Source organism: Tupaia chinensis, unplaced genomic scaffold, assembly GCF_000334495.1.
Source record: "Tupaia chinensis unplaced genomic scaffold, TupChi_1.0 Scaffold000271_1, whole genome shotgun sequence".
Classification (NCBI taxonomy): Eukaryota; Metazoa; Chordata; class Mammalia; order Scandentia; family Tupaiidae; genus Tupaia; species Tupaia belangeri.
The window spans coordinates 3604316-3627610 of NW_006159752.1; the positions used below are offsets into that span (position 1 = coordinate 3604316).

Here is a 23295-nt window from a genome sequence, read left to right on the forward strand (position 1 = left end):
TAAATAAATAAATAATGTTAAATGAAAATAATTTTTAAAAAGAACAGGAAATGTGGTATATAATCTATATAATAGAATACTATTTCACTATAAAGAAACTGGAGAAATTCCGTTATCTGCAATAACGCATAGGAAATTGGCGAACATTATGCTAAAAGAAAAAAGCCCAATCACAGAAATACAAATACTGCATGTTCCCAAATGTGGAATCTAAAACAACGGAACTCGTAGAAGCAGAGAGTAGAAGGGTGATTACCAGAGGCTAGGGGTGGATGGGAAGGGTGGGGGAATAGGAAGATAAGAGGCAGAAGGTTCAAAGCCTCAATTAGACAGAAGAAATAGACTTGATTTTTTTTTTTTGAGATTTATTGCACAGCATGGTGAATATAGCCACTAATTGAGTACCATACAGTTCAATATTGTTAAGAAAATAAACTTCAAATGTTCTCATCACAAAAATTGTTAAGTATTTGAGGTGATGGTTATGTTAATTAACTTGAGTTAATCATTCCATGTTGTATTTTAAAAATCAGTTGTATTTATAGGATTATTTTTTATCTTACAAATATATACAGTTATATAATTTCAAAGAGTCTGCAAGTAAAAACTCACTGTATTGTTTTGTTTTTGAGAGAGAGATTTTTGCTATCGGGCAATTACTGGGAGAGAGAGAAAGACACAAATACAAAAAGCAAGAAATCACCTCCTGGGGGGATGGCCATGCTGCAGTTTCTTCTCTTTCATTCTCCTCTTGGGATTTGGGGCATGCACACACATGTCCCCAGCGTGAGTTTCGAGTGGCCAGATCTGGGACTCAAACCACAGTCCACCATGTGGGAGTCCAGTGCCTTAATCACCGAGCCATCTGCTGGCCCTTAGCCCTGTGTGTTTTGTTTTGTTTCTTTTAACTTACTTCCCTGCTGATTGCTAGTATGTATTTTGCAAAATGGGAGGTGAGAATGCTAGAACATTTTCAGGTAGAAGATATCCAGGAAAACTTACATCTGTGTTAATGGTACCCTGGATTTCTCAGAGTAAGGCAGTGCCTCGATTTCTTCTGGGATGGACTCTGGCTCAGAAGCTGCCTCCATAATCAGACTGAGCTTTGGCTGACAGAAAAGGGACTTTTCTTGTCCTTATTTAGAATTTTACTGGAATTGGGCCTGAAGATTGATTGATCACCCTTTTCCTTAAAAGTATGTGAAAGTAAAAATTTCATAATTTCAGTGTCAGTGTTCCCAGCTCAGGAGTGGTCTTCCCAGTGTCTGTTATAAATTATTCTTTCTTTGATTTATATAGTTTGATTACCTCTTCCTAGTAGAACCAAGCATCGGCCTCCACATAGAAAACTATGAGTAGTCAAAAATGATTTTCTTGGGACCAGCAGTTGGCGTAATGGCTATGTTGCTGGACTCCCATGTAGACGACCGTGGTTCCCATCCCGGACCCGGTGGCTTAAAGATCACCCCGGGCGCATGTGCGTGCGTGCCCAAGCTCCTGAGAGGAGAATGGAGTCTAAGAGATTACTGTGTGGCCATCCCCCGGGGGAGAGGGTGATTTCTTGCTTTCTGTCTCTCTATCTCTCTCTCTCTGTCTGTCCAGCGAGCGCACACGCCCTAATAGCAAAAACCTCCGCCCCCCCCCAAAAAAAAGATTTTCTTCTTCTACCTTTAAACCTATTTATAAACACGTAACAAAGAGGATTTAACTTTCATGCTTCCCCCGTATTTATTAGCTCCTTTTTCACTGAAGGGACTACAGCTTTCCCAAGAGCTCCTCTTGGCATCTTAAACAAATTGCATTTGTGGTTTGTATTATGGCAGGAGAACCCTGAGTCATGAAAATGGTCCTCAGAGATGGAAAAGATATGTCAGTGTCAAGCAGATGTTCCCAGAACAGGATCTTAACTTTACATGCCCTCTGTCCAACTAGCTAAGATTAGAAGACTCCATTTTGCACACGCGTGCATGCGTGTGCTTGTAGTTGTGCATTTTCTTATTTGTTCACATTGTCAGCCCTCTAAGTTTGCAGTTTATAAATGTGACATCAAGAGAGACTGAAATAGAGCATAATTTATCTCGCTGAGACACTGCAGACATGTTTCTTCTTATTCACAAAAAAGGAAAAAAAAATGTCTGGTACTTAAAATATGACCCTTATCTTCCTTTTTTCCTTGGAGATGAGTCATCTCAATTGCAATCAGAACAAATTTGAAACTAAATTTTGATCTCACGTTGCTACAGTCACTTGCTGGTGCTGAGATTCTTTCCAGGGCTCCCATATACACACATTTAGAAACCTTAAAATGTCTGTGCTGACCACTATCAGCAAGCAAGAAATAAGCAGGAGGACCTAAGAAAACTATGAGGAGAAGGAAATCTGCTGGAGAGAAAGAGGAAGCCGAGGGAATGGGATAAGGAAAGAAGGCGAAGAGGAGAAGGATCCGATGGAGGGAGCAGTGCGTGTGCTATCAGGAGCGTACACTCTGCAGCCAGGGCCTCGTGTAGTCAGGGCTCCCACTTGCCACCTGTGCGTCCCCATGTGAGGGAGCATTCCTCAGCCTCCCTTTGCGACAGATTCCTCGTCTGTAAAATGAGGACTGTCCTGGTGCCCACGAACTGGGTCTACACATTCAGTTAGAGCAGAATATGGATTGACAAGGGCTCAGTGAGTATCGACCGTCCGTTGTTGTCCTCAGAAATGCTTAGATCTGCAAACACCCAGTTTGGTCGCCACTGGCCACGTTAGCTGCTTAGGGGCTGCTCGGAACTAGTGTATGCCATTTGGTGTAGAATACACATAGGAATTCAAAGACAGTATGAACGAAATATATAAACCACGAATGGAGAAGTTTTGCATTAAATGTATGTTAAAGTGATAATGTTTTGGTTAAATAAAACAAAATTGCTAAATTCATGTCACTGTTTCTTCCTGGATCTCTAAGGTGGCTGTAAAGATCATTTAAATGGCCCATGTCCCTTGCGTTGTCCTTCTGCTAGACAGCGCTGGTCTAGATACTTCCCTTACATGGCAAGCCCAGAACCAAATCTCAGATTTTACAGGGGAGAGATAATGGCAGGGAACAGGGCTTGTCCTCACAAACCAACGGCAATGTATAAAGACAGAGATGCCTTGATACAATTATTATTTTTTTTCCCCCTCATCAGGACATGTGTACTTGCCAGAGGCAGAAAGAGAGAGGGAAGGTGAGAAATCAGCCCCTGAGGATGATGGCCACACTGCAATCCTTTCTCCATTCTCCTCCTAGCATTTTGGACATCCACGCATACATGCCTGGCATGATTTTCAAGCTGTTGAGTCCAGAACTCAAACTATGGTCAGCCATGTCAGAGTCCAGCACATTAACCACCATGCCACCTGCTGGCCCTACCCTGACAGCAAGTCTTTACAAAGACTTTCTTTCTATTGATTGATTGATTGATTGATTGGGGGGGTTTTGCTACAGGGCACGTGCACTCGCCAGAAGGACAGAGAGAGACAGAGAGACAGAAATTGAGAAATCACCCCCCAGGGGGGATGGCCACACCACAATCCCTTCTCCATTTTCCTCTCGGGATCTTGGGCATGCACGCACACACACCTGGTGTGAGTTTAAGCCACTGGGTCCAGGGCTTGAACTGCGGTCCACTACGTGGGAGTCCAGCGACATAGCCATTACGTTAACTGCTAGTCCCTAAAAAGACTTTCTTGATACATCCTTTAGCTCGCACCCTAAGTGCTATATATACTATGAATTGATCATTTTGAGTAGTGCAATTACGATATTTATAAAATTGCTAAAAGTTCAAATGTTTTCAATGTAAAAATTGAATATAATCCACAGATTTCGTAACTGGATTGTTATTTCTTCTTCTTCTTCTTTTTTTTTTAATATTATGAACATCTGAATAAGGATGTGTCTGGGTGTCTAGCTACTTTTGAGAGGCCATCCAAATCCAAGCCTGGCATACATAGAAAATTTGAATTCTTAATATCCAAGCAAATGTTTTAAATTCATTCTTTACGCTCCATATTTTATGTGCTCTGAAAAATATATTTGCTTTTAAAGCAACTAAGAAAAAAGAAAAGAACAGAAAGCCCAGACTGGACCAGGCCCTGTTTTGTAAAGGAAAGAGGCTCTTACAAAGTTGAGCCCGGATGCCCCATGATCTTCTTGTCATTGCCGGGAGGAGGTGGGTGACCCTGTCCTGGGAGTGTGCCAAGGGGTGGAGGCCAAGATGGCCTCTCGGTGTACTCCAGCTGGGACGGAATGTTTTGGACAGATCTGGTTCTGGCTTTGACTTAGCTTGACTTGGCTTTGTCCTCCCTTCTCCTGCAGTGAAATATGAGGAGTTATATTGCTTTTCATTCAACCCCAAGCTGGATAAAGAAGAAAGAGAACAAGGCTGGATGCTGATCGATCTCAGTGAAGAGTACAAGCGGATGGGCCTCCCTAATAATTATTGGCAGCTCAGCGATGTGAACCGAGACTACAGAGTGAGTAGAGGTCTTTAGTGAAATCCCAGTGTGTCCTCCACATGAAATCATGGTTTCAGATAGCTGGCATGACTGTCATTCTCCTGTAGATTTTAATGGCACTTTGTGGGTGTAAATGTATAGATTTCCAGGTCGCTCTTGGTGACTGCAAGCTCTGTTTCCCTCCTATATCTATTAAAGAATCAGAAAGTTTGAACAAGGGAAACTTAGAGACCATCTATCCCCTCCCACCCCTCCTTTAATGACTGGGAAATGGAAACCCAGAGTGGCCCAGTGGTAGACTTTGCAGGCCATGGCTGGGAGAGCTGGCTGGGACCTCCTGCTCCCAGCAAGTCTTTTTATAGTACAGGGAGGAAGCCAGAGACCGGTGGGAAGCCAGAGGACTGACGGCAGTTTGGCCCAGCTCCTCTGGTGCTCACTGAACCCTCGATTGGTACACAAGGTCACTAGAGGTTTCCCGAGAGAGTTGTGGTGCAGCGTGTCTACACTTGCAGAGGAACATGGAGAGGAAGAGAGATAGGAGTGCAGGCCAATCTCTATCTGCCTCAATTATGGGTTTACACATCAGTGTTGGCGTCACAATTAATTCTTTAAATATTTTAAGGAATAAAAGTAATGTAAGGGGGCCAGCCAGTGGCATGGTTGTTAAGGTACTGGATTCCCACATGGTCGACCACAGTTTGAGTCCCAGACCTAGTCACGCCAAGCATGTGTGCATGCATGCCCAAAATCCTGAGAGGAGAATGGAGAAAAGGAATTGCAGTGTGGCCTTCCCCCCTCAGGGGGTGATTTCTCACTTCTGTCTCTCTTTGTCCCTCCAGCTAGTACACATGCCTGATAGCAAAAATAAATAAACAAACAAACAAACAAATAATTAAACAAACTTGAAAGAAAGAAAAAAGTAATGTAAAAGCATTATAGAAGGCTAGCAAAGGAGAAAAAGAAAAAAATACCATCCCATTGCTCTAACACTCTTCTATTTAAAAATTTTCTTCCATTTTTATTTCACTTTAGGTTAGCTTAATTTGCTCTAGGGCATGTGCACTCTCCAAAGAAACATAAAAAGAGATCGAGAAAGGGAAGGTGAGAAATCCTACCCCAGGGAGGTACCGCGCCACAATCTTTTCTCCTCCATTCTTCTCTCAGGCCCTGCATGCACGGGTACCCAGTGCAGTTTTTCAGCTGCCAGGTCTGGGACTCGAACAGTACAGTCGGTCAAGTGGTTTCCAGCTGCCTCAGCCTGCGTACCACCTGCTGGCCCAAAATGTCCCTTCATTTTAAAAGTCTACATAATTTGATAACTTGCTTCTTATGTAAGTAAGAAATATTTATTGTTGAAAATTAGAAACACTAGAACAAAAGGATATTATTGGATCGTAAGGAAAGTCATAATACATCTTTGCATAGAAAAACTTAGAAAAATACATCATCACTTTCCCGATGACCTAATAAAATCACTTCAAAGCCATCATCCAGAGATATGTTGATATCTCACTATGTTGGGTGAATAATCTTCCATTATTTTAATGTATATATTCATGTTTATGTATGCACTCTATTCCAATATATACAACAAAAGTGAAATTGGATTACATGTGCCTATTTTCCCCTTTTCTGCATGGAATATTGGGAGTATTTTCTGTCAAATATATTTCAAAATTTAAAAAAAAAATTTATCAGAGAGCAGGCCACCCGGTGGCATGGTGGTTAAGGTGCCAGATCCGACATGGCTGACCATATTTTTGAGTTTTGGACCTGACAGTTTGAAAACACCCTAGACATATACTCTTGTTTGTCCAAAGTTCCAAGGGAAAAATGGAGGAGAAGGGATTACAACATGACCATCCCTGCTTGGGATGGGGGCAGTGATTGCTCTTCCCTCTCTGTCTCTGTCTCTTTGTCTCTCCAGTGAGCACACACCCCCTATGGCAAAAATCTAAACAAAAAACTTTGCAGAGTACATGTGTGTACACCAGAAAGAGACAGGGAGAGGAAACGTGTAAGGAATTTTAAAAACTTGACTAATCTAAAATGCATGAAAGGAAAACCTAAGAGATGGAAAACATCCAAGACAAATAGTAAGATATGCTATTAAATACAAATATATCAGGAATTATAATACATATAAATGGACTGAAATCCAGCTAAAAGGCAAAGTTTCAATATCTTACAGGTCAGGTCCTTCCATATCATTCATTCATTCATTTATTTTTTTACATACTTATTCATTTATTCATTCATTCATTCATTTAGGCCCTTGCTAGAGGGCACCTGAGCTCGCCAGAAAGACGGAGACAGAAAGACAGAAAGTGCGAAATCACCCCCCAGAGGGCATGGCCACGCCGCAATCCCTTCTCCTCCATTCTCCTCTCAGGATCTTGGGCACACATGCACATGCGCCCAGCATGAGTTTAAGCCACCGGATCTGGAACTTGAACCGTGGTCGACTACATGGGAGTCCAGTGACGCAGCCATTACACTAACTACTGGTTCCTCCACATCATTCTTAAGAATATTTTCAATTTATAAATTATTTGGGCTACAATAGATTATTTGGGATACAGTGGATGCTCATTTGATACTGAGTCGTCTTCCTAGTTACGTTTAACAAGCATACCGATACTTTATCCTTGTAAAGCATCTGTCTAATGTCAGTTTGGTCTCATTCTGAAGCCTAAATCTGCAGTGAATTTTTAGCCTTCAAATGAAATCAAGGAAAATCCAAGCTTGGTACAAAAAGAAAAGATGGATCTTTTTAAATAAATGTATGACACATCCTGGGGCCAGAAAGAAAATGAGACAGAGCTGCATCTGTGGAGGAATATTTTCTTGGAAATACAGGTTCTTTCTCTTTTTGATGAGATTTCCTTCTGGAATAGCACCACAGACATGACTCATTTCAGTCATGAAGGCCTACATTGTACCCATGGCCAAACACGAGTTACTCAGCATTTCTTTTCAACAGAACACACAGCGAAAGAAAACAACAGTGTCGAAAAGGTAGAAACTTAGGGGATTTTTCTGAATTTGTAAATATCACTGAAATAGGGGAAAAAATAATGTACCTTTATTTTTCTTACCATTATGGTAAAAATGATGTTTTTTCATGAACTTTCTGACTAGTAGTCCATTGAGAGTTATATCCTGATCCATTTCCCTTGATTTTAACCTTATGATTTCTTCCTCCTTTTTTCTTTTTTTGGAAAGGTTTTTGCTATAGGGCACGTGCGCTCGCCAGACAGACAGAGAGACAGATAGAGAGACAGAAAGTGAGAAATCACCACGGTTGTCTCCCTCCTTTTATTTATTTATTTAATTTTTTTGGAGAGGTTTTCGCTATAGGGCGCTTGCGCTCGCCAGAAAGACAGAGAGAGACAGAGAGACAGAAAGCAAGAAATCACCCCCCAGGGGGGATGGTCACACCGCAATCCCTTCTCCTCCATTCTCCTCTCGGGATCTTGGTCACGCATGCACACGCACCCGGCATGAGTTTAAGCCTCCAGGTCCGGGACTTGAACTGCAGTCGACTACATGGGAGTCCAGTGACATAGCCATTACGCTAACTGCTGGTTCCCGTCTCCTTCCTTTTATAGGTTACTTATTTCTTCTTACCAATTCTTCTTACTTACTTCTCACCAATCCTTTGTGGGGCATGTCGTGTCAGGTGATTGAGAAGAAACTGTGGCCCTTGGCACTTGATGCCACAGGTAGAATACAGACAGTTAGGTCCCAGACCCTTCCACCTTTCTGTTTCTGTAGTCCTGGGCAGGCTGATTACTCCTATCCTCATTCTAATTATTCCTATTTATAGGACACTTGCTTATGGTAGTCTAGCTCTCTAAGCTATGATTTCCTTTTATATCTAACCCTCCATAGTGTCTGTATTTAAATAAAATAATTGGTATTTATTGTCAGGTTACTATTTTAATTTAACTCTTAAAATACAATTTAAAATAAAATCTGAACCACTAATTTTATTAAAACTTGTTTATTTCTGTTCTCACAGCTGTAATTTATATACTGTGTCTTATTTATGTATAAGTGATTTCATGCTGTTTATACCCTCCTTCTTCTCCCCATTCATCATAAATTCCTTGGAATAAAGGTTATGTCATAGGTGTTTAGAAAGTAAGTTGAGGGCCCAGCAGCTATGTCGCTGGACTCCCATGTAATCAACCACGGTTTGAGTCCCAGACCTAGTGGCTTAAACTCATGCCGGGCATGTGTGCATGCATGCCCAAGATCCTGAGAGGAGAACGGAGGAGAAGGGATTGTGGCGTGGCCATCCCCCGGGGGAGTGATTTCTTGCTTTCTGTCTATGTCTCTCTCTGTCTTTCAGGCGAGCACATGCGCCCTATAGCAAAATCCTCTAAAAAAAAAAAAAAAGTAAGTTGACGTGTGACTGTCTCTCCACCCCTGACAACTAGCTCTTAGCCTGATGTGTTCAGTGAATAACCGGTCTAAGTAGGTACAGCAGTCTGATAGGGCTGCTTGGGTGGAGAGCATCCTGCAGTGGCACATGCATTTCCTGGGAGCTTCTAACCAGCTCAGCACAGGTCGCTAGCTCTGAAGATGTCCCGTTTTCTAGGGCAAAAGCTCCGTTACTCATTTCTTCTTTAGTGCCTAGCAGAGACGCCTGCCATGTAGTAAGTATGCAGTAAAATCTTAGAATGAATAGCAGTTACCAAATCGGTAGGGTCATGCCAAGACATGGCAGCTCAGGCATCTAATTTAGGTGAAAAGCAAAGTTAGTTTCCTTATTCAAAAAGAAGAACGCCAAAGTGGTTAATTTACTAATCTACTTCCATTAACCAAGGCCAAGAAAATTCAGAAGAAAAACTTTTTTTTTTTTTTTTTTGAGAGATTTTCACTGTAGGGTGCGTGCGCTCGCCAGACAGACAGAGAGAGACATAGAGACAGAAAGCGAGAAATCACCCCCCAGGGGGGATGGTCACGCCGCAATCCCTTCTCCTCCATTCTCCTCTCGGGATCCTGGGCACGCACGCACACGCGCCCGGCGTGAGTTTTAAGCCACCGGGTCCGGGACACGAACCGCGGTCGACTACGTGGGAGTCCAGCGACATAGCCATTACGCTAACTGCTGGTTCCCAAGAAAAACATTTTTCACTCTTCTAAACATCTCATATGCTCTCTAAATTTTCTTACATGATTTTCCAAACCAGACAGAATCTTAGGAGCCATATTGAGTTTTAAATGTTTGTGTCTTAAACTGCACTGTGTTTTATTCATTGTCAGGATTTTGATTACAACTCCGTGAGCTTGTTCGAAAATGACATTAGTCGATGCTATCTATCTAAGATTTGTTTTTTTCTTTTTTAAATTACAATAAAAAATCCTATAATTTTCCATCTTAACTATTTTTAAGTGTATAGTTTAATGGTGTTAATCATGTTCACATTGTTGTGCAACAGTTCTCTAGAAATCTTTTCATTTTGCAAAAGCAAAGCTGTGTACTCACTAAGTGACAACTTATTTCCACTTCCACTTCTTCTTCCCTGACTCCCCCCCTTGGCAACCTCTGTCTTAGTTCATATTTCTATGAATTTGACTTTTCAGATATTTCATATATGTGAAATCAAAATATTATCTGTTTGTGATTGGCTTATGTAACTTCATATAACGTTCTTAAAGTTCATCTGTGGTAGCGTGTGACAGGAGTTCATTCCCCTTTACGACTGAGTAGTATTCCATTATATGGATATACCACACTTGGTTTATCTAATCATTAATTGATGGACATTTGGGTTACTTCCATCTCTTGGCTAGTGTGAATATAGTTATGCAAATATACCTTTGAGACTCTGCTTTCAAGTCTTTGGGGTATATATCCAGAAATGGGATTGTTGGATCATATGGTAATTTTATTTATGAATTTCTGAGGAAACTCCATACGCTTTTACATAGTGTTCACAGGGTAATTTTATTTATGAATTTCTGAGGAAACTCCATACGCTTTTACATAGTGTTCACAGGGTAATTTTATTTATGAATCTCTGAGGAAGCTGCTTTTTAATTCATGTTTGATGTAATCCATTTGTCTGTTTTGTTGCCTGTGATTTTTGTTGTTATATGCAAGAAATCAATGCCAATTCCAATTCATAAAGCTCTTATTTCCTTTTTTTTTGTATTTTTATAGTTTGGGTCTTATATCCATTTTGAATTAATGTTTATGGCACAAGATAGAGTTTTTCTTCATTTTCTTGCAGATGGTATCAAGTTTTGCCAACACTACTTGTTGAAAAGTCTGTCCTACCCCTGTCGAGTGGTCTTGGTACCTTTGTTGAGGGTCACTTGACCATATACATGAAGGTTTATTTCTTGGTTCTCTATTCCATTGGTTCTGTTGGGTTGTCAGAAAAGTCATGATGCATTTTGGCATAGAAAAAATTGTCTGTCTTTATGCCAGTACGATACTGTTTGATTACTGTAAAATATATGTGGCCATGTAATACATATTTTGAAAATATAAAATGTGGGTCCTCCAACTTAGTTCTTTCTCAAAATTGTTTTAGCTATTTGGGTCCCTTGAAAATCCATACAATTTTAAGATGAAATTTTCTTTTTTTTTTTTCTTTTTTTCTATTTTTTTTTGGAGAGGTTTTCGCTATAGGGCGCGTGTGGTCACCACACAAACAAAGAGAGACAGAGAGACAGAAAGCGAGAAATCACCCCCCAGGGGGGATGGCCACACCGCAATCCCTTCTCCTCCATTCTCCTCTTGGGATCTTGGGCACGCACACAGACGTGCCCGGCGTGAATTCTAAGCTACTGGGTCCGGGACGCGAACCGTGGTCAACTACGTGGGAGTCCAGCGACATAGTCATTACACTAACTGCTGGTCCCGGAATTTTCTATTTCTACAAAAAGTGACATTGGGATTTTGATAGGGATTATTTAAATTTGTACTTAGTTTTGGGTAGTGTAGATATTTTAACAATATGAAGTTTTCTAACCGATGAACACAGGGTGTCTTTCCATTTATTTGTGTCTTCCCTAATTTCTTTCAACAGTGTTTTCTAGTTTTCAGTGTTGGGTTGTTATTGTAATCCACTTGAGAGCAGTGTCTGCTTTGGCGGAAGTAGGACAAATGTCCATTTTTCTAGCTCAGTAAGATGTTGTATCTTGAAACCTGAGTTGGCTGGTATCATGAATCCGATTTTTTCCACAGATAATTTAGCTTTTGTAATCTCGAGTTTCAAAAACTCATCCACACTTAAGCTTTGACATGTAGAGCTTTTTCTACCTGGACTCGGTATTCTGGAGAAAGCAGGAATCTTTATAACTAGTATTATGTTCCTAGAGGGGAGGCCAGGATAGCCAGTCAAGCCTGCACTGTTGACTGAGTTCAGGGTGCTGAACTCATGGTCCCTGCACATGCCAAGCCATGAAGGTCTATACTTCCCTATTCTGGAGAGCCAGAGCTTTGGTACTCTTAAGAGGGTAGGGAGCTGTCCTCTCTGCCCTCCAAGTGAATAAAAAGGGCCCTTGTGTGGATAGGCAAAATGAGGTCCTTGAATTGGTACCAAGAATATCAAGGAATTCAAATGGGCTCTGGGTGTTTATCTTCTCTCTTGGTTCTTTCCAAGTATGGCGCACACAGGGCCATGACATGAGCCAACCCAGGTATAATTTTGGCCTTGAGAAACCATAAAAGGGCCAGGCAGGAGCTCCAGAGTTCCTTGTTCACCTCTTACTATTCAAAGAGACCATGTAATAAGCATGTTAGGAAATCTCCCCCGTTAGTTATTCTTACTTAACTTAATCATGAGACTATAATGCATTAGTATTCTTGTTATAAGGAAGCAAATAGATAAATCCCCAGCCTTCTGCAAACCTGCTTATTTCCCTTTTAAAACTGTCATTTCAGGAAAATGTTGTTGTTGGGGTGAGGGCCAGCAGGTGGTGTGGTGGTTAAGGGCGCTTGAACCATGGTCCCACATGGCTGACCATGGTTCAAGTCCCAGACCTGGCTGCTTGCTTTCTCACTTTCCTCTCTTTCTCTCTTTCTCTCTCACTCTGGTCAAATTAAAACAAATTAAAATATAAAAATAAATAAAGTTGAATAAACGAATTATGAAAGAAAGAAAGAAAAAAAAAAAAGAAAGAAAGAAAGGAAGGAAGAAAGAAAATGGTGTCAGTCCGGTGCAATGACCTCATGTCTCTTGAATCCCAGACAAGCAAGTGTGGTCTGTGCAAAATGTCCCAGCTGGCTGACTTCAAGACAGTGCAGACGTGGGTTGGCACAGGGAAGGAAGTGGCGTCTCATGGCAGGCATTCCAGTAAGAGCTCTCCTTGTCCCAGTAGGTTGGGCCACCGGGACTTAGTATGGAGTTTTCCTCTTAAGTGGCAGTGCCAGCGTCCACATCATACTCTTTGGGGAAATTCGGAAATTACCCTTCAGGTCTGTGAGCATCCCTGCTGTGGCCCTCCTCTCCTGCTCCAGGTTGTTGACTAGTCTGGTAACAACAGCAGTGGAGGCAGGCGAGAGAGGGCACCCTTACAGACAACTAAGAGCGCCGGAGTCTAGGATCTCACCACAGTGGGTTTTCATTCCTTTAATCTCTTCTTCCAGAGTACTAGGGGTGGGTAGAAAGAGACAGATGACCTCAGACAGGGCATTTCCCCTATTGCTACCCACTTGCTCAGAGACTCTCTCAATATACCTAAGACGCTTGACTACCAGAAAACGGTTGTTTGACGAAGCCCAGGAAGCGTTCATCTGAGCAACCTCTGCATTGTACAAAGATCGATCGACCGATGTGAAACTGCTGTGACTGTTGCTGCCCGTAACCTTCCTTTCAGAGCTAATGGAGTATGAAGTGCTTTTCCATGGGTGTTATCTGATTTGATCCTTCTGTGGACCCCCACGAGATTAGTGCTGTCCTGTCAGTTTTAGAGATTAGGAAACCACAGAGCTCAGTATAGTTTGGCTCCCCAAGGTCATGAAGTTGCTAAATCAGAGCCAAGTTCTAAACTGCTGACTTGGGATTCTAAATTGCAAGATCCTTGCAGGGCCCCAGAGTTGCCACTGTGGACATTGCCGCCTGGAATGCACGGGAAGAGCAGCTCATGGGGATCCAGCAGTGGTGCAGCCATAATGCAGTGCCCTGCAAGGCTGACCCTGTGGGAAGGGTCTAGGTCTGCCTCTGAGGACCTCCCTGAATACACCAGGTACACGAGTGCCTGCGATCTGGGGCTGACCGAGGCCAGGGGTGGGTTGCAGTGTGAGGACCCTGGTGGGGATGCTCTCTCTCTATTTCTCTGCCTCTGTCTATCGTGGAAACAGACAGACACTTCCTACCCCTTATAACATCAACCCAGAAGAAATAAAAATAAAGTTGTTTCATTGTGAAATCAGATCTAGATATCACCAGTTGGAAGGTCAGGGAGGAGGCTTCCTGAGGAAGGTGGGGCTCAGGTGGACCCCTGAAGAATAGGTACAATTTGGGAAGGTGGAGGGCAGGAGGGGCTAGAAAAGGCCTTGCCCTGCCTGAGGCTACAGAGGCAGAGTGCTCGCGGCGTGGCACCAGGGACGAACAGTGACCTGACCACTGAATTGTGGTCTTACCTTTTAGGGAAACAGCCCCCCGTGCCAGGCTGTCTTTCCATCAGATAAAGACTCCCAGAGTTCTCTCAGCTGCCTGGCAAACAGTTTTCAATTTGCCCCTTTTGGATCGGAGGAAGGCTCAAGGGTCGCAGTCTTGTTCATGCACAGAGCCTTGGAGAGAAGGGACAGTGGACGAGGACGGAATGCTAGGCAGAATCTTGCTTTCCTTCAGGAGGGGCGTTAGATCCAATCAGTGGCACTTCTTTCTTCTGAAGTGGCTTTTGGTTTCCTCAAAACAGCCCTTTCTGGAACTTGGTAAAGACAACTGTCGTATGCGCCTGTAGGTATGATGTGGCATGACGAGCTTGCCTGACAATCCCTTTGTACTTTCTGGTGACAGGTTTGTGACTCTTATCCTACTGAACTGTACGTTCCCAAGTCAGCCACGGCACACATCATTGTGGGGAGTTCCAAATTCCGGAGCAGACGGCGATTTCCTGCCCTTTCTTACTACTATAAAGATAACCACGTAAGTCTCAAGGCATGCTTTGTTTTACACTTTGCTTTTCATGTTTTATCATAAACGGGCATGTTATGGCTGCCTGTGGCTCAGTGTGTGTGTGTTTGAATTTTCTCAAAGATAGGCAAGACTCCTGTGGATGGAATAACACAATACAGCAGTTGTTAAATCCTTATCTCATAGGGAAGTTGGCCTCCCATGTTTTTTTTGATAATAAGGTGATGAGATAGATTCCAAAAATACCTAAACTTAATCAGCCGAGTGAATACTGTCCTCCCAAGAGGTCTGAAGTGGTCACCTTAAAAGGCTGCGTGCTTATTCAGACAGCGCTGCAGAACCTTAGGCAGGCCTATTTTAGGAAGTTCCCCAAAGTATATGGCGTATTCCTTTGTTTTTAATTTGCCAGGGGGCACGTTCACTTGCTAGGGAGAGACAGGAGAAAGCACTGCTCATGCAGAATGGTTGTGCCGTATTCCCTTCTCCTCCATTTCTCCCTCCTTTTTGGGTGTGTGTTTGAATTTTCTCAAAGATAGGCAAGACTCCTGTGGATGGAATAACACAATACAGCAGTTGTTAAATCCTTATCTCATAGGGAAGTTGGCCTCCCATGTTTTTTTTGATAATAAGGTGATGAGATAGATTCCAAAAATACCTAAACTTAATCAGCCGAGTGAATACTGTCCTCCCAAGAGGTCTGAAGTGGTCACCTTAAAAGGCTGCGTGCTTATTCAGACAGCGCTGCAGAACCTTAGGCAGGCCTATTTTAGGAAGTTCCCCAAAGTATATGGCGTATTCCTTTGTTTTTAATTTGCCAGGGGGCACGTTCACTTGCTAGGGAGAGACAGGAGAAAGCACTGCTCATGCAGAATGGTTGTGCCGTATTCCCTTCTCCTCCATTTCTCCCTCCTTTTTGGGATTTTGGGCATGCATGCATATGCACTTGGTGCATTTTTCAAACTGCCAGGACCAAAACTTGACCCACGTGGTTGGCCAAAAGAATCAACTTCCTTAACCACCAGACCAGGGGTGGCCTTTTTTTCTGTTCTCTTTTTTTTTTTTTTTTTCAGTACATGTAATTTTTGAGCAGCCTCAGTGTAAGAAAGCTTTGTTTATGGAGAGAAGAGTGGGTTTTCTTTTTAAATATTATTTGTGGGAAAGGTAAAATTATGTTTATGTGGAACTGAGATCCTAAAGAATGGTGACTTTAACAGGCTAGAACTTAATTTTGTCTCACTTAAAATGCCAGAATTGAGCAGTTGAGGCCTATTATCCTAGCTCTGTGCCACTCAACCCTCAGGACACAGGCTCCTTCCCCCTTCAGCCTGTCATCTTTAGGGTTGGCCCTCATCCACGTGTTGCAAGAGATGACTTTAGTGCCAGTCATCATCTCCACATCCAGGCAGGAGGTGGAGCAGGGAATGATGGTTCGCTCCTAGCTTTTTGAGAAAGTCTTCCAGAAACTACCATGTGGCACTTCTTCAGACAGAAATTCTTATGGGTAGTTCTGTAAACAACTAAAAATTAGAGTTTCACTTCCATGGCAGTAAAGGAAACACATTTGGAAGAACAAGAATGGTCTTAGGCTCCTACTTCAGAAGTTATTTGGCTCCAACTGGGTGAGAAAGTTTAGTTTTCAAGCTAGTTAATAGAAGTCTGGATTCAAAGCCAAGTGAGACTAGAAACAATTGAAAGGTATAAGTTGGTGTGAGTATGTTTGTAGCCGGGGACAGACCAGGCTCTGAATCATATTCCAAAGGAACATTCCAGAAATATGTTGTGTAAGACTAGCATCACCATGATATCTAAGTAGCCTTCTATGTTTATTTTGAAAGAAAAAAATTCATTTAGTTCTATACGTCCTGTTAATTGAAAGGATATAAATTACTGTCTTACTGATCGATTAGTGTGCTTGAGGGTACATGTGCTTATTAGACAGTGACAGAGAGAGAAAGAGGGAAAGTAAGAAAGCATCTCCCATAGGGGATGGTAACACCACGTTCCCTTCTCCATTTCTCTCTTGTGTTGAGATTTTGGGCATGCATATACACTTACCAGGCATTTTTTTCAAAATTTAATTGTAATTTATTTTATACATTTAATCACTATACATCACTTAGCTTGTAAATTGAATTTATCCAACATGAATTCACTTCACACCAGTTCAGTTGAGGACATAGTACACATTAACATCCACCAATAATAATGCCTTTCTGCTCCCATAAATGTCTTGCCTCTCTATTTTTCTTCCTTAATTTCTTTCCTTAATGCTCTTTTCCTCCCACCCTCTTCCCACATTGTCTCCAGTATCCATAACCATTTTTAATGCTTCTATACCCTCTAATCTTATAGTTTCCACCAAAGAGTGTGGACAGTCACTACATGTTAAGTGGAGACATCTCTCTTTAATAACTTGGCTTGCTTCACTCAGCAGTAAATCTTCCATTTTTCTCCACTTTCTGTCAAATGCCAGGGTCGTCTTGTTTTTTATGGCTGAGTAGTAGTCTGTAGTGTACATGTGCCACACTATTTCAATCCATTAATCTGTTCTTGGACTTTTGAGTTGATTCCATGTTTTAGCAATTGTGGATAATGCTACAATAAACATAGACATGCCAGCTCTTTTCTGACTGAGTGTTCTCCTATCCTTTGGGTAGATACCCAGGAGTGGGACATTGGGTCATATGATAGTTCTATCTGGAGGTCTTTGAGGAACCTCCATATTGTTCTTCACAGTGGTTGGACCAATTTACATTCCCACGAGCCATGTAGGAGAATTCCCCTTTCACCACAGCCTTCCCAGCACTTCCATTTTTTTATTTCTTTAATCTTCGCTATTCTGACTGGGGTTAGGTGGTATTTCATTATGGTTTTGATCTGTATCTCCCTTATGTTAAGGAATGTCGAACAGTTTTTCATATGCTTTTTGGCTGTTCATATGTCTTCCATAGAGAGTTGTATGTTCAGCTCATTTTCCCATTTTTTTAATTGGGCTGATCATTTTTTTTCAGGTAAACCACTTGAGTTCCCTGTGTATTCTGGTTATCAGTCCCTTATCTGAGGCATAGTTTACAAAAATATTCTCCCATTCCAAGGGTTGGGAAACACTAATTACTATGTCTTTTGTTGCACAGAAATTTCTTAGTCTGATGTCATCCCATCTATTTTTGGGATTATTGCCAATGCTTTGGGGGATCTTATTTAAGAAGTACCAGCCATGTTTTTCAAGCTGCTGGATCCAGGATCCTGAATCTCCCTAAAAATATTAAAAAGATAGAATCAATAGGGATATGGAGTTCCATTATGTTATACCTGAAATCAGAATGCTGGTAATAGTCACACTTTCTGTAGCATCCATTGACAAATAAGTAAGAGAGGAGTAGAATCCAAGAGATGGGAGAAGAGAATCTTGTGTTGTTTTAGAGAAGGGTTGGGCAGGATATTTAAAAGTGACCCCAGGATCCATCCTACTCCTTTTTTTACTCTTGAGAAAAGGAAACTTTTTCTTGTCAATAGGAGTATTATAATGGGCACATGTGTCTTGTCTTAAGATAGAATTTTTAGCCATTAGACCTTAGTGTCTAAATTTTCTCCTGCTGAGCTCAGACCCTCATTTCCCCTCTTGCTCTCAAGTGCTGTTCTTTACCTGATCTCATCCTGGAAATGAACTCATGCAGCCATTAGTTATGCTTTAAAATAATCGATTACAAGTTTGAAAAAACAGAAAGTACTTCAAGCTTTAGCTCTTCTTAAAGGCATGAAGCATTGCTGCATGATCTGGTGCTGGGACCTGCTCAGCTGAACATGCTTTTCTGAGTGGGAAAGCTATGGATTAGAAATAGACATAACAACAGACACACAAAGACACACAAGTATAGAAAAACAAGGATCGGGTGGACCAGCCCTCTGATAGAGAAAGCTGCGACCAGGAACCAGCCTCGGGTTTATTCTTTTAAAGGGCAAAAAATGGGGTAAGAGGAAATGGAATACAAAGCCAGTTGCTTTTGGATATAAATTGTCTGAAGATGCAAAAAGATGTAATTTCTCTGATCTTCTGGGTGCGAAATCTGATAAACACATGTGGCTTCCTTTAGCCTAATGCTGCCCTACAACAATAGGCAAATAGCATTTTCATATGCAAATACATTCATAGTCACGCAAATGAAGCGCTCATGGAAGGGAGTTTCTGCTTATGTCTAAGGGTCACCATGTTTGCTCAGATTGGCTGCTCTCCACAATCTGGTTATCCCGGGTAGACATTTCATATGCTTGCCCGCTTTCTCACCTCTGCAAACTGAAATCCGTAGTGCAGGGAGACTTGATCAATTTGCATTTTATAACAATGTGCCAGTGTTAATGGAAAGGTAGATTATGCAAATACTTCTGATTTGAATAGGGCTTTTCATAAAGGGAACTATCATTAGTGCAGATAAGTGGGAAACACATCAAAGACCAGAATTCTTTTTCATGCTGTCATTACTCTTCAAAACTCATACATGAAACAAGCAGTCTTCCATAAGAAGAAAACAGGTACGAATTCCTTAAATTTCTTTCTTTCTCTTTAGTGGTTTTAGATATTTAGACTGCAAATATTTTAGATATTTATTCGTACCCCAGTAGAACTTGTGCTTGTGAATAAGGACACTGCATAGTGTTGTTATTGTATTGTTAAAATACTGTTTCTCACATATTATAAAGGGATACTTAAGATTTTGGTGGCAGGATAACTTAGCCAATGTTGGGAAGAGGGATGGTGTCTAGAATAAGAGAAACTTGAAATGCACATCATTTTTATGAGCCTTATGTCCCATAGGGTCCTGGGCTATAAACGCCCCAGCACATGGTCCACAATTTCCATGGCTGGTGTGACAGTTGTGTCCTGTTCACCCATTGGAGATGTGGGATTCCTGCCCTAGAGTTATGGGGATGGTCAAACACAGGACATGTGACTGGACAGATGAGGTCACCATCAGTATGCTAGTCACACAGCCCACTGCCCAGGGAAGGACACCAGGTACTGTCTGTGGTGGTTTGCTTTCTGTCTGCAGGACACAGCCTGCCTGTGTTCCCTGACCTGCCTTTGGTCTCTGCCATCACCTCATCTTATTCCTGGACCTTGCCCTAGCTTGCTGTCCTTTCCTCCATGTTCAGACTCTCTGGTCACTTTCTCTTCCCACTGGGGTAACTGCTGCCCCTTGGCATTGCTTCCCAACCCCAGCACTGTCCTCCTGGGTTCTGAACCTGGCTGCAGGCCCTGGGTTTTCATAAATCACCTCAATAATTGCCCTTCTTTGCTACAGAACCCTCAGACGATGCCTGGTGTGTGTTTAACCGTTCCAAATGCCTTTGTCTTTACCATGAGTGAGAAGCATGTCACCTTTCCAGTGAGGAGCAACAGAACTTAGAATTTTCTGGAGAAGTTCAGATCCTTGCTAAGTTGTCCTAGGCCTCATGGACTTGGGCTGGGATTCCCTTCTTAAATAGGCCCTGTAGTGCAAGTCCATTGGGTAGAAGTGTGTTGGGTTGCTGTGATGGGATGTAGCTATTTCAGAAGTTTCTCTCTCAGTCTGCCCAGAGAAATTATTTTTTCTCCCTAATGGGCACATGTGTTCAGCAGAGAGAGAGAGAAAGAGAGAGAGAGGAGAAAAGTGAGAAATCACTCCTCTAGGGAGATGGCCAAACCACAATCCTTTCTTAATTTTCTTCTCAGGATTCTGGGTGTGCTCACACACATACACGCTCACCTGGTATGATTCTCAAGATGCCAGGTCCAGGACTTGAACTGTGCATTTGACCATGTGAGATCCAGTGCCTTAACCACCATGCCACCTACTGGCCTGAGAGATTCCTTTCTTACTGAGCTGTCACTGCCCTCCTGCACAGCAGACTTAATGCCTCAATGTGGACTCCTTCAAGTCATTTGTGTGTTTTATTGGGTGATTCGGATTTAGTTTAAATGTTAAAATAAATAAATGTTAAAATAAATCCATAAAAATACTTTGTGACAAAAGCATGAGTTTTATAGCTGCAAGGTGTATCTTTACACGCCTGTGCATAACCCAGGGAAGTGTTTCCACTATTCTGTTGTCATCTAGCAGTGCTCTATACACTGTTAGGATTGCAGGGAAGGAAATTGCAGGATAGGATACAGATTGATCATGAGGAAACCCTTTGTTTCTTTAGTCCTTCTTTTTTAAAATTGTTGCTAAAGAATGTGTGTGCTTGCTGGAGAGAGAGAGAAAGAAAGGAGACAGAGAAAGTGTCTCCCTCGCCTCCCTCCAGCACAGTCATGCTGCAATCCCTTCTTCATTTCTCCATTCTTTTGGGATTTGGGCCACACACACACACCCATGGCCTGTTTTTCAAGCTGCTAGATCTGGGACTCAGTGTGGGCAGCCATGTGGAATGCAGCTCACTTAACCTTCAGGCCGCAGGCTGACCCAAGACACCCTTTGCTTCTAAACACCATCGAATCTGCATAGTTATGTGCTGGCTGTCCTTAGTACCAAACCTAACAGCCATTGGAGCCTTCATTACAATGAAAATTTCCCATTTATTTATATATTTATATATATATGTATATGTATTTTTTTGGTATTTCTGGTATTTTAAAACAATGTAGGCAAATAATGGAAAGTATTTTAAAAGTTGTTTTTTGTTTTTTTACTTTTTTTGTGGGGGGAGAAGTTTTTTGCTATAGGGCACATGTACTCGCCAGAAAGACAGACAGACAGAAAGCAAGAAATCACCTCCAGGGGGGATGGCCATGCCGCAATCCCTTCTCCTCCATTCTCTCTGGATCTTGGGCATGCACACACACGTGCCCAGTGTGAGTTTAAGCCACCGGGTCTGGGACTCTAACCGTGGTCGACTACGTGGGAGTCCAGCGACATAGTCATGACGCTAACTGCTGGTCCCTTTTTTACTAATCTTACCATTAATAGTATCCTATAAGATGAGGAGAACAGTTATTTATTTCATATTTCTCCCTTTAGCAGGAAAATGAAACCATACCCGTGAAAAGGAAAGTAGATTCTTTAAACATTTATGTGGCCTTAAATTTCATAATTTGGAAGATATCAGAATATTCCGACACATTCCTAATGCCTTAACACAGATAGGTAGACCTTTTGTACTGCTTGTCCGTGTAGTGGAATGAGAAATAAACAAGCCTTGATTTTCAGAAAGCATTTTCACATCTCACAAGCCAGTGTGGAGCATCAGCGAGCCGAGGGGCTCTTGGTTCTGGAGAGACACCGGGGCGGCCCTGGTGGGTACAGTTGCTTGACAGTGCTGTGTTGCTGTGGTCTCTCTCCTAGGCCTCCATCTGCCGGAGCAGCCAGCCCCTGTCTGGCTTCAGTGCCCGATGCCTGGAGGATGAGCAGATGCTCCAGGCCATTAGGAAAGCCAATCCGGGAAGTGACTTCATTTACGTCGTTGACACTCGGCCTAAAGTAAGTGTCACCTTTCTGCTGTATGTCTGCCACTGTGACTCATGGAGCTTAGGACAAAGTCTCACAGACTGCCATAAACTGCCTTCGCTTGCCCAGGGTGCTTTATCTACAAAAGAGTTGGTCCTTTTACATAATCAGTAGTTGGGTGCCCTGCCTGGGTGCTTCTAGAGTGTGTGAGCTTCTGAAGCCTCTGACTCCCAGGTACGTTTTACACTCCCCCTGCTCCCAGCACTGTGCTGGGCACATAGAGGCACACAAGTACTGGACATGGCTGAATTTTGGAGACTGCTCTGCTGAACACACCCAATGATCTGTTTCTTAAAGAACCCTTTTTGTGCTGATTAAGTCCAGTTCACTGTGGAGCTCTAGCAGTGGTCGTTCAGCTATACTTCGTAAAATTCAGCTTGTAGTGATGTATACATACGACTTGAAAAAGAGATATAAGATATGTTAAGTAAAAAAAAAAAAAAAGGCAGAAAACGATACGATTGTATTTATGTAAAAATAAATAAATAAAACCTAGATAGGCAAAAATGGATAAGAAAAGATCTGCAAGGATAGACAGTAAGCTGTGAAAATTCCGTAGAGAAAGGAGTAGGCGTTAGGGGAGCAGAAAACGTCGCACTTGTCTGTGGTCAGAAAATATTCTGCAACAATACATGTATTCGTGTATTAGATTTTAATTTATGAAGACAAGCAATAGGACATAATGTTCTAGTCATCAAGAGACAAGTCAAGTTGATCTTACCCTTACCTCATTTATCCTTACTTTTTTAAAAGAAGAATCACTATTAGCTCAAGTGCAGTTTCTAGTCTTGCACCTTAAACCCATTTTTTTCTTTATTTTAAAAGAATTATTTAATTTGATTTATTATCATTTAATTTTCTCTAGGGCATGTGTGCTCACTAGAGAGAGACACACAGAGAGAAGGAAAGTGAGAAAGCAGGCTGCCTGGTCTGGGACTTAAACCATTGCTGACCATGTAGCCACTACACTACCTACTGGCCCTATAAACCCAATTTTTTCAAAACAAGTCACAAACAAATGAAGGCCCCAGAGGAATGTACCAGTGATTAATACATGGAAACGAAATCACCTACAAGTGAGTTGAATAGATACGGGGAAAATGGGGTAACAAAATGAAATGTCCTTTATTCTCCATACTTGGCATTGTGATTTCTAGTCAGTAATGAAAATTAATCTGGACTTAGGGCTGATGAGAGAGAACGATGTACAAACAGCTCTGTCTCTCTAGATG

General features: G+C 42.0%; 1 protein-coding gene across 1 annotated transcript in view; it reads left to right on the forward strand.

The window, feature by feature from the left end:
- MTMR7 (myotubularin related protein 7) overlaps positions 1-23295 on the forward strand; it is a 139989-nt gene that overhangs the window by 59445 nt on the left and 57249 nt on the right. The window contains exons 4-6 of the mRNA XM_006149702.1: positions 4340-4497; positions 14466-14594; positions 21902-22036. Of these exons, the coding sequence (XP_006149764.1) occupies positions 4340-4497; positions 14466-14594; positions 21902-22036 (422 nt within the window). The remainder of the gene's footprint in view (positions 1-4339; positions 4498-14465; positions 14595-21901; positions 22037-23295) is intronic.